Source organism: Prinia subflava, chromosome 8, assembly GCF_021018805.1.
Source record: "Prinia subflava isolate CZ2003 ecotype Zambia chromosome 8, Cam_Psub_1.2, whole genome shotgun sequence".
NCBI lineage: Eukaryota > Metazoa > Chordata > Aves > Passeriformes > Cisticolidae > Prinia > Prinia subflava.
The window spans coordinates 30,798,599-30,814,378 of NC_086254.1; the positions used below are offsets into that span (position 1 = coordinate 30,798,599).

Consider the following 15,780-nt stretch of genomic DNA (forward strand, 5'->3'; position numbering starts at 1 on the left):
GGGGAGTTCCTAAGGGAAGGGGTGTCAGATGGGGAGCTCCTGGAGGGGGTTTCTGTTTCCCCAGGGAAAATAGAGAGAGGAGAGCAGAGCTGTGTTTGGTACAGGTGGGATGGGGTCCCGCAGAGCCCTTGGGAGCAGGGACACACCAGGAGCTGAGTGGAATGAGAGGTCACCTCTAGACATTCAGCCTGGGGAATGGGGCTGGGGCTGAACATGGTGAGGGTCTCCCAGACCCCAGCCAGAAGTTTCTGTGTGAAGTGCTGTTGATGGTTCACCAGACAGACGACTGACACTGTGTCTCCAGAGCTGAGAGCCAGTCCCTGGAGCAGAAAGGCATTTAGCACCTGGGTAGGGTGAAAATCACTATCAGAAGTGATTTAGGCACTGCCACTGCAGCTGCTGTGAGGCCACAACCCTTCCCCAGTGCAGTGCTGGGGTGTGGGATGGCATCCCCTTTCGGGGCTTAGCTCCCAGTAAGAGGGACATGGGGACCTGGAGAGGATAGACAAATGTTCCCATCCCTTCAGGGGGGCAGCATCACACCTAACCCTCCAGAATTCACAATGCTGGCCCACCCATTGGGGGACCAAAGAGTCTTGGTGATTAAATGCTCAGAGATAACAAGAGATTCCTCTTCAAGTCCCCCCTAAAGTCTCTCTAAATATGAGGTTAATGACTAAACAAAGCCACAAAAAGTGGCCCTCTGAGCCCTTTCCTCTCGTGTGTTGTGTCACTGGGGCTGCTGGGCACCTCTGTCCAAGGGTTGTGCTGGCTGTGGGGACTCTTCCATCACAGCCTGTGTGGGTCTTCCCTGGGTTATGCCTCTGCTCTGTCAGGGATGTAACACTGTGGTGCCAACGTGGCTCTGCTGTGCAATAACCCCCTGCCACTCTGGGTGCCAGCCCCTTCTCCACTCCTGGGGGCTGGTCCTACCCATTCAGGTGCCCCCTTTGGCTCTGCTGATGTCCATCGGGGCACTCTGGACAAGCTCAGGCCTTGCTCCCTCTCCGTGCCCCTCTCCCATCCAGCAAGCATCTGCACAAGGGGCTGTGATTTGCCCACCCCGACCCAGGGCTCCGTGGAGCAGAGGGACAGGATGATTTCCTGTGACAAGACCCAGTGTGCTGTGACACTGCAGGGCTGGATGAGTCAGCTGGGGCAGGCAGCACCAGCTCCTCTCCTGCTGGGCTCAGCTCCAGGCCAGGGACAGCCCTTGCTTGCAGGGCTGTTTTGGCACGGGAGCAGCTGCCCTGGAGGACACACCTCCTGCAGGACCTCCACCTGCAGGACCTGTGACTGTTCTTCTGGCCAAGGACTGCACCAGAGCCCAGCACTGCTCTGCACAGCTCTGCAGCTCCAGCCCCAGGGCAGCAGCTCAGCAGGGACCACGTTTGCCTCTCACAGGCAAAATGCATCCCGTGTTCAGACAGGCTCAGGGACCTCTGGGGCAGCTCCTGTCCCAACACAAGGCTCAGCTGTGAGGTCTCAAAGTCAGATTTTTTTCATTCCTCTATTTACTTTAACTCCAACCACTTGATTGCAGGAGCCAGAGCTCACATTTTTGGCACATATTCGGCAAAATAAACTTAATTGGAAAATTATCCATTAGGCAATAATTTCATTGTTGTTGACTATCAGACTGAGATGTTGCAACTTCTTTGATAAGAGTGCCAGTTTTTCCTGCTCTATGTTCATCTGATTACAGCGTGATAGATTGCTAAAAAGGGATTTATCTGGGCTGTCACAGATATACAAGTAATGGGATTACAGGCAGATCAGCTCTTCCTCTCACATCTAAGTCCTATGTTTAGCTGAAACTGGGAATTTGACTTTCCTTCTGGAGTGACCTGCATCCAGCTGAGCCCTCGGGATGTGAATGGAGGATGTTTTCAGAAGCAAGCTGCTCACAGGGACAGGAGACAGCCAGGACAGCCTTGGGAAAGCTCAGGGCTTTGGGAGTGGAGACAGGAGCTTTGCACTGCTATTGCTGTAGCAATGACAGGGTGTGCCAGGAAGGGTCACAGAGAGGCAGCAAACTGACTCAGAAATACAGGACAGACATGAGGAATTGGAAAGACAGAAAGCAGGCAGGGAAATGAAAGATGCTGCCAGAGGTAGGGAAAGCTCAAGAACCCCTGTGCTTGCTCACTGCTGGTTCTGTGCCAGTTACTCCTGCTGAGAGGTGGCATGAGCAGGATGTGCAGCACCTGCTGAAATACCCATTTCTCTGCAAAATAGAAGCTAAAAATGCAGCCCTGCCCCTGCCAGACTTGCCTTGACTCCCTCAGCACCTACCATGGTAGCCCAGCTGGGACCAGCCCTTCTGCTCCCAGGTGGGAGCAGCTTTGGCCCTTCCAGGGTGAGCCTTAACAGACTCCCTACAAAAACCCAGAAATCAGGGGCCAATAGACTCAAGCATTAAAAATCCCAGCAGGTTTCTATGGCTTTGTAGATCCTGGGTATGATTTGTGACTGGCATTTCCTCTGAGGGAGGGGGATGTGCCTGTGCTGACAGAAAAATGTACATGGGAGGGGACAATTAGATCAACTGAATTAAGGGCTGATCCCTTCAGCCTTGAGGTTTGTTTGGCTTGCTGGAGGGGTTTAGTGTAGCCCTTGTAAGGCTTTTAGCCTTTCAGATGTCCTTTCCTCCAGAGGCTGCTGCAATTCCCTATCTTCCAAAAAAAGCCCTGCAAGTCCCAGTCCCCCTTGATCTGTAAAGACTGCAAGACAAATCAGTGTCCACTGTGATCCTGTCAGACTCTGGAAGACACCCCCAGCCTACAGCCTTCTCCATGCCAGAGTGCCACCTTTTCTCTTTAATCCATCCTTCCTTGCATGGGTAGCCTTTGCCCACATGAGTTTTCCAGCTCAAGTCATTTGAGTTTGTTATTTACCTAAAGTCTTGTCTTCCCAAAGAAGGGCTGTGCAGGCTGGAGCTCTGTCCTGGAGAAAGGAACTGTTCACCTCATCTGCTCAGGGCTGTCTTGGGCTCTTTCAGATCTGTAACACAAACACCTCCCTAATAAATCTGCGGCTCACCCTGAGCTGTAATACCTCAGCTTTAACTCTCCATCAGCTTTTTCTCTGGCCACACTACTGCAGCCCAAAGTGTCTGCAAATCCCCGAGGAATTTTGGCTCTGCCCTGTGACTCCTGCAAAGGGAGTTTGATGGAGTGTCTGATGGCATGGCTGCAGCCAGGCCTTTGGGAAGAGGGGTCTCACCATGGAATACAGGACGTTTTAGTGCACCCAAAATACTATTAATTAAGCACTGAGAGCTTACACACTCCTTACACACCTCATTGTGTTGTCTCATTATGGAATACAAGGGAAGAGGGAAGAGGGGTCTCATTATGGAATACAGGACGTTTTAGTGCACTCAAAATGCCATTAATTAAGCACTGAGGGCTTACACACTCTCTCCTTACACACCTCATTGTGTGCCTCATTATGGAATACAGGGGAAGAGGGGTCTCACCATGGAATACAGGACGTTTTAGTGCACTCAAAATGCCATTAATTAAGCACTGAGAGCTTGCACACTCTCTCCTTACACACCTGACTGTCCCCGGCCTGCAGCCGCCTGGTTTCTCCAGAGTCTCAGGCTGGTAGCTGCGTGAGCAGATGCTGTCTGTCTGTCTCACCTTCTCCTTCATGCTGTGTCCTCCCCAAGCAGACACGTCTCCGTCGGAAGGCGCGGGGCTGAGCACGCCCAGCAGCCTGGGGGTGAGCACGCTGTGCGCCATCTGCGGGGACCGCGCCACGGGCAAGCACTACGGCGCCTCCAGCTGCGATGGCTGCAAGGGCTTCTTCCGCAGGAGCGTGCGCAAGAACCACATGTACTCGTGCAGGTAAGGACACACAGCCCGTGCCTCAGCCCCTCACAGCTCAAGGGAAAGCCCTCACAGTGCAGCAGCACCGCCCTTCATCCTCTTCATCCTCCCCGCGTCCTCCTCCACTGTCCCTGACCTGAGCCCTCGGCTGGGAGGGGTCGCTGCCTGCCCTGACTCTGGGTCTGCCCTCTGCTGATCACTGGGTAAAGACCCTGGCAGGCCTTGCCTTTCACTGAAAGAGTAATAAAGCACTGGAATTGTCTTCCCAGGGAGGTGGTGGAGTCACCATCTCTGGATGTGTTTAAAAAAGACTGGACATAGCACTAGTGCTATAGTCTAGTTGAGGTGTTAAGGCATAGGTTGGACTTGATGATCTTGGAGGTTTCTTCCAACCTCATTATTCTGTGATTCTGTGTTTCTGTGATTCTGCCCTGTACTTTAGGGCCAAGCACGTGTTCATACAAATGAGTATGGCCAACCATGGATGTGGCCAGCAAGCAGCAAGATGCCAGGGGAGAAGCCCCATTTCAGGGAGTTAGCATCTCTCTGCTCACTGCCCTGAGTGCAGCACAAGCCTTGTTCACTCCCTGGGGACAATCCTTCCCCATCATGAGATGGATGTGTGCCTGCTGTCACTGCCTGTTACATGATACAAGAACACCCATGAGGAGCAGCACAACATGCACCTTTCTGAGGATTGTGTTGCTCCTGAAACTCATGCCCTGCACCTTGTGCCATTGGTGGGAGCCCATGGCTCTCCTGTGCCATCAGCAGCTGTGACCTGCGTGCTGCTGGCTTTGAGCAGCTCACATCTAGAGAGTCACAGAGGGAACTGAGGAATCCTCAGTTCACAGTGTCCAAATCCCTTGGGCTTTTTGAGTCAGTTACTCCTGATGGCCTGACAGCCACTTGGAGAGCATGAAGAGCAACGTGACTCTAAAACCTGAGTGACAGAAGGAAGGCCCAGGTTTATGAGTGCCTGTGAAGCACATCATCATTTACACCCCAGGGTTATTTTAGGTGGCTGCCCAGGGAGCCCTCTCCCCACAACTCTGTAAGAAAAGCCAAGGTGCCCAGTTCTTTGGAAGCTGAGGCTTTTATATGCACTACAGGAATATTTTAGAAGCTGCTTTCAGGCATCCATGGGGATGATTTGCCAAATCATGGCTTGGGGGCTTTAAAAAGCACAGTAGTAGGAAGCCTTTTCAAAAGCTACAGAATTCAGCATGGCTGGGAGCCCTTCTCCAGCTCTGTACTCCCATTGTCTTTACTCTGCAAGCTGGATCAATCTGCTGTAAATTAGAGCAAATTTGCAAGTGAGATTCATGCTGCAAGTGGCCACCAGGCTCGTGAGTCCCACACATGAGATCAGTGTTTTCCCCACCATGTGCAGAGGATTTGGTGACACAAGCCTGGAGGGAAGGAGCTGGTTGCTTCCCAAGTCCTCTCTGAAGTGCAAGTGGTAGCAGAGCAGTTTGCACACCAGAAATTCTGTCCAGAGGTCAGAAACAACCTCTGAGAATCCCAGACACAGCCCTGGAGAGATGCAGAGACTTAAACTGACTTCTTAGCCTCACAAATGGGCTACTACGACCTTCCACCTCTTCTTAAAATTCAGAATAAAGGCATTCTTCCTTCCATTCTACTGGGATCTAACTTATAACTGTAGCTCCCAAGTTGTTTCTGACCCTCCTAGATCACACTTTTGACTTCCCTGGGGTCTGTTAGTCCACTGCAGACATCCTATCCCTAATGGTTGCTGACTGAGACCAGCAGCCTGAGCTCCTGCATGTGGCTCCGTTCTAGTCTGTCTTTATTGAACATCCAGAGGCAGAGGGAAGAGCTGAGATGTTTGGTGCAAAAAGAAACCACAGGCTAAAGCAAGAGTGGAAAAATCACAGATTGGGGCTCCTTTCTCAGGGTGAGCCTCTGGGAACCTGCTCTGAGCATGTCTTGGAGCTTGGGGCTGTGTCTTGTCCTGCCTTCAGCCTCAGTCTTGCTGCTCCTCACACCTTTCTGTTGTTCTTTCTTCCCAGGTTTAACAGGCAGTGTGTAGTAGACAAGGACAAAAGAAACCAGTGCCGGTACTGCAGGCTTAAGAAGTGCTTCCGAGCAGGAATGAAGAAGGAAGGTGGGTGCCTGTGGCTCTCCCCCAGCAGCAGTCCCTCATGCTGTGTGTGTCTGAGGAAGCCCTTGCAGCCCCAGGCTGGCCCCTGCCAGGGGCACACTGTCCCAGCCACCTTAGCCCTGTCTTCCCTCATGGGGCTCTCCTGGACACAGATCCTGACCCCCACCACAGGGGGATTTAGGGCAGTCCATGCCTGTGGCTCAGAGCTGCCCGTGCTTGTGCACACAAATCACACCCAGCTCACTCTTGCTCACACTGACACACACATCACCTGGGCTCCCATGCAGCCAGGCCATGGGAGGGGGTTGGGAATGCTTTTCCACATCACTGAGGAGCAGAAACTTCAAAGAAGGCCTGGAAATTTGGAAAGACTTTGGTAAACCTGCTCCAAGTGCTTTTGTCCCAGAGTGACCACAAAATCCACAGCTGGATGGGTGAGTCCAGCAAAATTCACACTGACATTTTGCACCTTTTTTTCCTGATAGATATACAGGTTATTGCTGACCCTCTGCAGAGAGGCAGTGAGCTTAGTTTAGTTTCAGCCACAGCAGAAAGGATCCAGAGTAAAGTGAAGCATTTTTTTACTATTTAACTGTATGAAAGAGATGTCCCTGCATGGCCCATGCTCACCCCCTCAGCTTCCTTACCTCCCTGTCTCTGCAGCCCTTACAGGTCCCCATGGCAGGATTTTCTCCTTGTTTAGCCCCATTTCGAGAGGTGGCAGGAAAACCTGGTGATGGTGGTCCTGTTAGTAGAGGGACAAACTACCAGGAGCAGAGGCATCCCACAGAGCTCACCCCACTCACATCTGCAAGGGGACAACTGGGAGGCATTTGGCCCTATTATTCCATGCAGGGAAATTAAACCCCATGCTCCTCCCAGTTCACATCACCTCAAAGAGAAACTGTGGAGTAAAAGGGTCCTCGAAGACAACAGGGAAGTACCAGTGGGACACTGGTGGCTGCAGGAAAACCTCTGAGCAGGAACATTTATTCCATGCAAAACGGGATGAGTTATCACAAGCAACTTTTCTTGACTTTTCCTGAAGAACATAGGAATCCTCCTGCCCATGCAGCTCATCCCCTGCCCAGAGCTGTGCTGTTGTCTGTTAATATTCAATAGAAGTTACATTAGGTGCATGACCAGCTAATACTGAGCAAACATTTGGAAAACATCATGGCGTGACTGAACTCGGGGGCCTGCTGCTGATAACGAGCAGCATAACCTTGAGAGCTCCTATTTACAGCTGCTGACTGCAGGGCTTTTCTCCCAGCCCAGCCTCCTTATTGCCTTTTATCAGGAGGATTTATACATCCAGAACATATCAATCCAGGGAGACACCAGCCCAAGGCAGGGACTGTGCTGTTCCCCTGCCATGGATCAATAGCTGACTTGGGCTATTGGCGTGGCCAGGGTGAGCGTTGCTACTGCACACGAACAAAAGATGAAAAACTCCAAATATTTCAGAAGGCAAAAAGCATAAAAAAGGCTTTAATTGTCTAATTTTATAAGGTGTTCTGATACAGACTTAACATGATTGGTGAACAGGAATGACACCTCCCCAATCCCATTGGTTAAACTAGAGAAACAGCCAAACGTAAAACACCACCTGGAGAAAGCTTGTTTTGGGAAAGGATAGTTGTTTTGCCAAGACTGTGTTGGGAAGAAGCTTTCCTAAGAAACTTTTCCCTTGGGAATGAGTTAGCAGCTACCAGCAGGCTAAAATCTCTAAGGGTCCCAAAATATCAGGCCCACAGGTGAGTTATGGCCAGCCCAGGCCTCGTGAGAGACAGAGCAGGCAAATCTTCCCCTTCAAAGCCCTCAAGGCTCTTAAGACTAGACCAAACAGGGAGGCACTGGGGTCAAACCCGTCCTGGAATGCTTTTACAATAAGGTACAAGACAGCTCTTATGCTCTGGATGGATAAGCAGGAGCAGTTCTGTACTTCCTTCCTTATTATAGTTGTAGAAGTTTTCCAGCTACACCTACCCAGTGCAACAGCTTTCTGAATGGAGCTCACAGGAGTCATGTGGGCAAGGAAACCTTGCAGATACTCCTCCATTTCACACATCAGCTTTGGGCTGCCTACATGACCATGGCATTTCAAACCCCATATCATGAAATCAAAACCCTCAGACCCTTTGCCAGGAAATTTTCCCCACTGAACCCTACAGGTGTTTGGGTTCGGAATCAACCCCATCCCTGGAAAGTCTAGTAAAGCAAATAAGAAATCAGATCCACCAGATGTAGTCAGCTCTTGCTGGCACCCCATACAAACCAGACACAGCTGCACCTCCACCCTGCCTGGCAGGGAACCTGGGAAACTGCAGCTAAGGAAGGGGAACGCCAAAAGTCTGTGCTAGTTTTCAGAGTGCAGTGCCATGAAGGAGCTGCAGCTCAGCCAAAATCCTCTCTTGCAGCTGTACAGAACGAACGGGACCGAATCAGCACCCGCAGATCGAGTTACGAGGACAGCAGCTTGCCCTCCATCAACGCCCTCTTGCACGCAGAAGCCCTGGCACAGCAGGTACCTCTTCTTTCTTTTGGCAAATACAAAAGCATCAGGCACTACCTGGCTTGCAGAGCCAGCTGAATATTTCATAGCTAAGTCCTCAAATTATCACCTCTTTTCTAAGTGGCTTATCTGCCAACTCCACACTAATTTTTCAGAAATAATTTGTTACCTGAAACCATTGCTTTAAATCTCCTTAGTCCAGATCTCAGTTGTAACAATAGGCAATGATTTGTTCTGCTTTAAGGGGACACAGGAAGGCTGGAGAGCCTGATGGAAGAAAACAGGGTGGAATCATTGCAATCCGAAGAGCTGTGGCTGCCTAAGCCCAGGAGGGGCTGGCCTTGCGTGAGCAGCCTCCCTTCCCCATGAGCTGTTAGGAGCTTTGGATTCCTGCACAGTTTCATGAGGAATCAGTTTCCTGCTTGTTTTATGCAGACACCTTTTCCGGTGCTTGCTTGAAATTCTGTGTTTCCACTCGCATCCTGCCAAGATTCATTTCCTAAAGTGTTCACATTGAGAAGACAGCTCTGATTTAAGAGACTGGGTACTGCAAATGGTGTACAGAGCTCAGCACTCCCTGGGAGGACACAGGGCAGGAGGGGCACACACAGCCTGCAGGGAGGGTTTGTCTGTGAGAACAAGTGATGAGGATGGGGCTGTGCTGGAGGCAGGAGCTGCCTCTCTCCACGGGAGCTGGGGAGAGCAGCACTCTGTGTCCTGGGGAAGATGAACAGGGGGTTGAGCTGGCAGTCCAGGCTGCTTCAAGGGTCACACAACCCTGGGAGATGCTCCAGGACTGGACGTGCTGTGCTCTGGGCTCCACGTTAGGCTCAGGATGTAAGGTCCACTTCCCCAAGGAGGGGATGTGCCAGAAGGGCCAAGGGCCAACCTTGTACACTAAAAGCACATCCAAACTCATCCCACATCTCACCTTGTCCTATGTAGGCCCTAATATATTTCTACACCCTATAAAAATAAGATTGGTGCCGCTCCCAGAGGTGTGGGATAACAGGGTCTCATGTCACCAAATCTACAAGGGAAGGACATTTCTGGGGCTCAGAGTCCTGCAGTGCCATCACATGTAAGCAGGGTCTGCTGATAAAAACTACAGCCATGGATAAATCCAGGGGAGCTCCTGCTCCCCCACAGAGCACAGAGAGACTCATTAAACAAGGCAGGCTCCAGCACGGTAATTGGTAACTTTTATGTGCCTGGCTAATTAGAACAAGATACTGCTGAGGAGCTGCTTTCTCCAGGATCTGGGGTCACTCACTCAGAGGTCTTTATTTATTTGCTAAGCCTTCCGGGCCCTCTGATTAGGGTAATACATGGTGAGATTTTTACAATCTTATTTATTCAATAATAGCTGGTGAGCTGGAAAGCCTCCAGGTAGTGCAACCTGAAAAAAATAAAAATGCAGGTGGTATTTGAATTGCATTTCTTTGGGGAGGCTGGCAGGGTCCAGAGCTGAAAATGCTGGCAGGAGTAGGACAGGAAGAGCTGATGTTGTACAAGAGCACAGAGGGCAGGCAGAGGGCAGTGATGGGGTTGAGTTAATTGCTTACAGAAGCATGAGGATAAAGTAGTGACTAAGGGCAAATTTTTAGATGACCTGGGTGAGCAGCTATGCATGAGAAGCAGGCAGGAGGTTGGGTGCCTGGTTTGGGGGAGATGTTCTGTCCAGCTCTGTGTGACAGTATTTGCAGAGTTGTCAGGTTTGTCCTATGCAAATGAAGCAATCACAAACAATTCCCCATGTAACAAATGTGACCTGCGTTGTGGGCATGTTTGTACTTGCCCAGTTTTGCCAAAAGGACCCAAAAGCAAATGGGAAGTGGGAGAATGTTATCTTTAAAGTCGGTCTCAAGCTATTCAGAATGGGTGATGTCTAATACGAATGACCTGGTGCTCACAGAAAGCAATGTCAGACATGGAGAGCTGTGTCCTGGTCTGCTCATGATGACTCAGGAGAGGAGCAGAGCCTGCCTGCCTCCTGAGGAAAGCAGACACTGCAGCTCTGCCCCAGCACTGCCTCTGCAGCAGGGTGGAAGGGGAGCAGTGCTCTGCACTTTGGTGGCACCAGGTAGCTCGTGCAGCAGCACTGGGTGGACGTGTTCTTTCTGCTGGTGAGGCTGACTGCCACACAAACCCCTCTGTTCCCTCCTGGATCTTGACTGAGCACATTTGTTCAGTGGGAGGAAGAGCCTGGCTTCAGGAATGTTTCTTCTGTGCTTTCCAGTCTATTCAAGGCATTACAGTTTATCAAGATGATCCACAGCCTCTGCTCTGCAGCGTTTCATGTTCACAGATCCCCAGGCTGATCCCAGTTTAAATGAGTCTTGTTGGGTCACCTATTCTGGGAGCTGGGTGTGTGCAACAGAAAAGTGTAATTATAATTTCTGGAGTCTGCATCAACACAACCCATGGGCTGGGGACTTTCCTCTCTGAAAGCTGAAGGATCTCTTCTCTCTTTCCAGATATCATCCCCGGTTCCTGTGCTCAATGGAGACATCCGAGGGAAGAAGATTGCCAACATTTCTGACGTGTGTGAGTCCATGAAGCAGCAGCTGCTGGTGCTGGTGGAGTGGGCCAAGTACATCCCCCCGTTCTGTGAGCTGCCCCTGGATGACCAGGCAAGTCCCCCATCCACCCCACCTCGCTGTGCCCTGCTAAAGGCAGCGGGGAGCCAAAGCCAGCTGAGACCTTCAAAGAAAATGCTCATTGTGCACTCTGTTATCCTGGCTGCTGCAGCTGATTGGGAGCAGCATCCATACAATGCCAGCACAGGCCAGGCATCCATACAATGCCAGCACGGGCCATTGCATGTGCTGCTAATCAGCCCATGAGCACTGCCAGATAACACTGAGCTTGAATTGGGTCGTTACCAGATGAGCATTTTGGGGTCAGCCAGTCATTTATTAATTATGGTTTGCGCAGCACTTTGAAAACCTGAAGTGCTATACAAATGCTTGGGGTAATCAGAATTAGCAGGAGATTTCTGGCCTAAGGTCTGCCCAAAACTTAAAATCTGCCTGTCTCTTGCTGCTTCCTGACTTGAGGTATGTTTGTATCCATGCTCCCAGCGTGGAATTTTGAAGATGAACACTAGTTTGCTCCCAAGACAGTAGAAAATCTTTTTCCAGGATTAAAAAGCAAGAATATATTTGCATTTAACAGAAATTACTAAAATGACATTTGTGGGTTCCCTAGTGAAGATAAGCACAATGGGTTTGGTGTCCTCTGTAGAACTGCACTGCAGGATCTCAGGCAGCCTCAAAAGGGTACAAGGAGAGGTCTCCCATGGAAGTCTAAATTTCAGAGGTGTTGAAGGACACGATGTGTGCCCAGCCTTGAACAGCCCATGTGGCTGGGATAGCACTTCTGGCAGGGCCAGCACAGGTCCTGTCAGGTGGGAAGGTATTTCCAGTCTGTCCAGTGTACAGTCACAAAACCAGCATGTGTTCTCTTCAGCTAGGACCAGCCTCCAGCCCTATTGACCTAGAGGTAATTTTTATAAAATGAAGAAAAAGGATATCCAATTGAGAGTATCCAGCTGATCAAAACCCCCTAAATCCTAAATCTGAGCTCTTTAGTAACCACCCAGCAGCACCCAGAGCTCTGGGGAATCCAGTGCTCTTAAAATGGGAGCATGTTTCCTTCTTTTCTATGGTGTGCAAGTGCTGAATTGTTTAAAATTATAAGAAATCTGTTAAATTGTTAAGGAAAATACAAGTCATAACTTATGGAAACCAAACTGGACTCCAGTGGCAAATGCCATTTACATGGCAAACAGGCTGCAGGCCAGCACAGACCTGGGCAGCTCTGCACAACCCATCACAACCTTGTGCCTTTTGGAACAGTGGCCCTAAACTCTGCAAACTACAGCAGCTTCCACATGAGTTCATTTTACAGTTGTGGAGCTGCAAAATTCCTCAAAGGAGAAACAAAACCTAAAGATGGCACAGTTTGAACCCTGCCTTCCCACCAGGGAGAGGCTGCTCCAGAGGCATGAAATAGATCTCCTTTTGTAGAAAAGATCATACCCAACCCCTCCTTCTCCTTCTGCACCAAAATGTCAAAACTACCATGTTTGGTGGGGCAAAGCCATTTCATCTCAAAGTCCAAGTTCTCTGTTGTGTTACAACTGTATATTTATCCTGGTTCACAGTGGAACAATGTATCTCTGGTTCATCACTGCAAGAACAAATATCAAATGAGATGGTTTGGCTTTCTTGAAGTTATTCTCTTTAGCCCTGCTCAAAGAAGGAAATTTTGTGGACACAAAAGACGTGGTTAAAAAGTGAACTGTCTTGAATTTGCAATAGGCAAGAGATTTCTAGGTGAGAGCTTCATTCCCCCCTGGGACTGGCAGTTTTTTCCTTGTCAAAGTTTTGTCAGGTAGGAAAGCTCAGTTTTGTGCAGCTCTGGTAATTCCAGGCAGCTCAGCTAACATATCCACCCATGTTTGGACAGCAATAGAGAGAGGCTAGATTTTGGCATCTAGATAAGATTCCCCAGTATCATGTGTGCTCGGTCTTTTTGTAAGGATCTCTACTCTGTTTGTTTTGCATACCCTTTTTTACCATCTGGGAGGGAAAAAAAACCCAACTCTCCTAGACATCAGCATCTTTTCTAACCAGAGCTCTCTTCTGTGGGTGATACATTCTCCTGGCATTTCTGGTAGGGTAGAACTTCTCTTGGCTTTGACAGGTGCTGAGGCTAACGCACTGGAAAAGGGGACCATTCCCATCAGGACATACTTTTCAGCAGTTCTCTATTAATGTTTAATGGTTGTTTTCTCCAGCAGAAGCTCCTGGCTGGACATTAAGAAGCCTCTGTGTCAGGATGTCCAATTGTTAACTTCTCTTTCTGCCTAAATCTCTGAAATTTTTAACTGAAGGAGGGCAAAAGATTCAGAACATTCTCAGGAGCCACTGGAGGGTGTAAAGTGAAACACTTCAATCATTAACATCAGGGGAGAAAAACATCTCTTTGGCTTCCCTGTCCCCAATTCCTGTGGCTGTGGAGGGGATGAATGGCCAGGGAGTGACCCCAGGGATCAGCTGGACACGGGTCCCCATGGGTGTGATTTCAGCAGAGGTGGGCACAGCCCAGAGGGACAGCAACTGTCCAACAGCAGGGGATTGCCCTTCTCCCCACCTCCCTGGATGGAGTGTGGTCCCTGGTTGTGCACTTGGTAGCAGCTGTCTGCAAACAGCCCACACTGGTGGGAGGCCCTGGGACAGCCTATCATGACATGTGTCCTAAATATGGGATATTTCAGGTGCTGTCTGCTGATTTTCTGGACTTATAACTGGTTTAGCACAGACCATTTTTTGGTCTCTTTCTGTGCCTGTAACTGAAGAGGGGCCCTCACTCTCCATCCTAGAGTGCAGTACAGGAATGCTGAGCTTTCCCATTTGCTCACATGAAATCACAGCTTTGTCTCAGTCTCTGCATCACCCAAGTAACTTTTCCTTGCCCTTGCAGGTAGCACTGCTACGTGCACACGCAGGGGAGCATCTGTTACTGGGAGCTGCCAAGAGGTCCATGGTGTTCAAGGATGTCTTGCTGCTAGGTAAAAATTGCACTTCTGCTCCCAGCCCATCTGCTTCTGTGACACTCTCCTGCTGGGGTGAGGGAGAGGGTGGTTCAGTGTTTGTGGACATCCTTTTTGCAAGGGTGGTGGCTTGAGCTGTTCTGTATTTTAGGAAGCCCAGCACAACCTTTGGGTGCAGCTAAGCCTGGCTGACATTGGCATCACATGTGGCAAAGCTGGGGACTGTGTGAACATTCATGGTGCACCCCCAGGTTTGTGTAAGCAGCTGTGGTGGGGTTGAGAAAACAGCTCTCACTCTTTGGTCAGCTTTATCTCACTTGAGTGGCTCCTGTGTAAAGAGAAGCTGCTCTGGCAAAACAGATCAAAATTTCTGGTGTTCTGAGACAGGGTAGGGGCTGAAGGAGGAACTCCTTAATTCCTCCACCCCCTTAATTATCTCAGCATTAGTTACCTGCATTTTGAACTCCTTGTCACCCCAGATAAGTCCTGGGCTATGACAGGGTGATGGTGTCTGTGCTGCTTGTCTGAAGGAAATGATCACATCATCCCCCGGAACTGCCCCGAGCTGGTGGAGGTGAACCGTGTGGCCATCCGCATCCTGGACGAGCTGGTGCTGCCCTTCCAGGAGCTGCAGATAGATGACAATGAATATGCCTGCCTGAAGGCCATCATCTTCTTTGACCCAGGTATGCCCCAGCTTGGTGAGGGTTACCATCAGAGGGGCCTAGTTCTGGATTATGCTGACTGACACTGGTCCTAAGTGGTGGAAATGCTGCCTGGTCTCCTCTCTGGGCCAAACTGTTCTTAGAGAGGGAGGGGAGCAGTCAGTCCAAGAAGAGAAAAATTGTCCATCACAGCAGATGATGGGCAATCAGCTCACCTCAGGCTGTGCCCAGCCTTCACTGAGAGGCAGCTCCGGGCAGGCAGCCTGCAGGGTTTGCTGTGTTGCAGACGCCAAGGGGCTGAGTGACCCGTCCAAGATCAAGCGGATGCGGTACCAGGTGCAGGTGAGCCTGGAGGATTACATCAACGACCGCCAGTACGACTCGCGCGGCCGCTTCGGGGAGCTGCTGCTGCTGCTGCCCGTGCTGCAGAGCATCACCTGGCAGATGATAGAGCAGATCCAGTTCGTCAAGCTCTTTGGCATGGCCAAGATTGACAACCTGCTGCAGGAGATGCTGCTGGGAGGTGAGTGCTTGAGGCTCCGACAAGAGGCCTCTCAGCCTTCCCTGGTTATTGTCCCCTTGAGGCCCTGCTTAGTCACTGCTCCCTGTCTAGAAAAGTTACAGACACCCAGTCTGCAGGTCAGCCCTTGACTCACACAAAATCATCTCCCCTGTCCTTGACAGGGCTAACCAAGAGTCCTCTACTTCTTCTCACCTAAAGAGATGCATTAGCTGTGCCTCTGTTTACCGAGAGGCATCCCCAGCCCTCTGCACATGGAAAAACTTTGCTGTGCACTCCCCAGACTCCTACCTGGCAAACATTTCACCAATCCTCTTCTGTCAGAAGGGACTCATCAAAACAAAAAGGTCTGAAAGCTCAGGTTGAAAGAACATCCTAGATTTTCTAGAGAGAGCATCCAATGGGACAAAACAAAATGAAAAGTTCCTACTGTGCTGTTCTTCACGTGGAGGTGTGACTAAGGAAGATAATCCTGTATAAGAGGACCAGCAGGCAGCAGGGGTTAGTTAGTTCAAGGCATCCATGGAGGAAAAAGGGAAGGGTGTGCTCCAGTCAC

At 50.2% G+C, this 15,780-nt stretch overlaps 1 protein-coding gene across 2 annotated transcripts in view; it reads left to right on the forward strand.

Annotated features, from left to right (window-relative positions):
• HNF4A (hepatocyte nuclear factor 4 alpha) overlaps positions 1-15,780 on the forward strand; it is a 36,026-nt gene that overhangs the window by 17,284 nt on the left and 2,962 nt on the right. The window contains exons 2-8 of one of the 2 annotated variants that reach the window (XM_063404595.1): positions 3,680-3,854; positions 5,873-5,967; positions 8,385-8,491; positions 10,957-11,116; positions 13,974-14,057; positions 14,570-14,725; positions 14,991-15,227. In XM_063404595.1, coding sequence (XP_063260665.1) covers positions 3,680-3,854; positions 5,873-5,967; positions 8,385-8,491; positions 10,957-11,116; positions 13,974-14,057; positions 14,570-14,725; positions 14,991-15,227 — 1,014 coding nt within the window. Of the gene's footprint in view, positions 1-3,676; positions 3,855-5,872; positions 5,968-8,384; positions 8,492-10,956; positions 11,117-13,973; positions 14,058-14,569; positions 14,726-14,990; positions 15,228-15,780 lie in introns of both variants that reach the window. The other variant, XM_063404596.1, reaches the window with a different exon arrangement.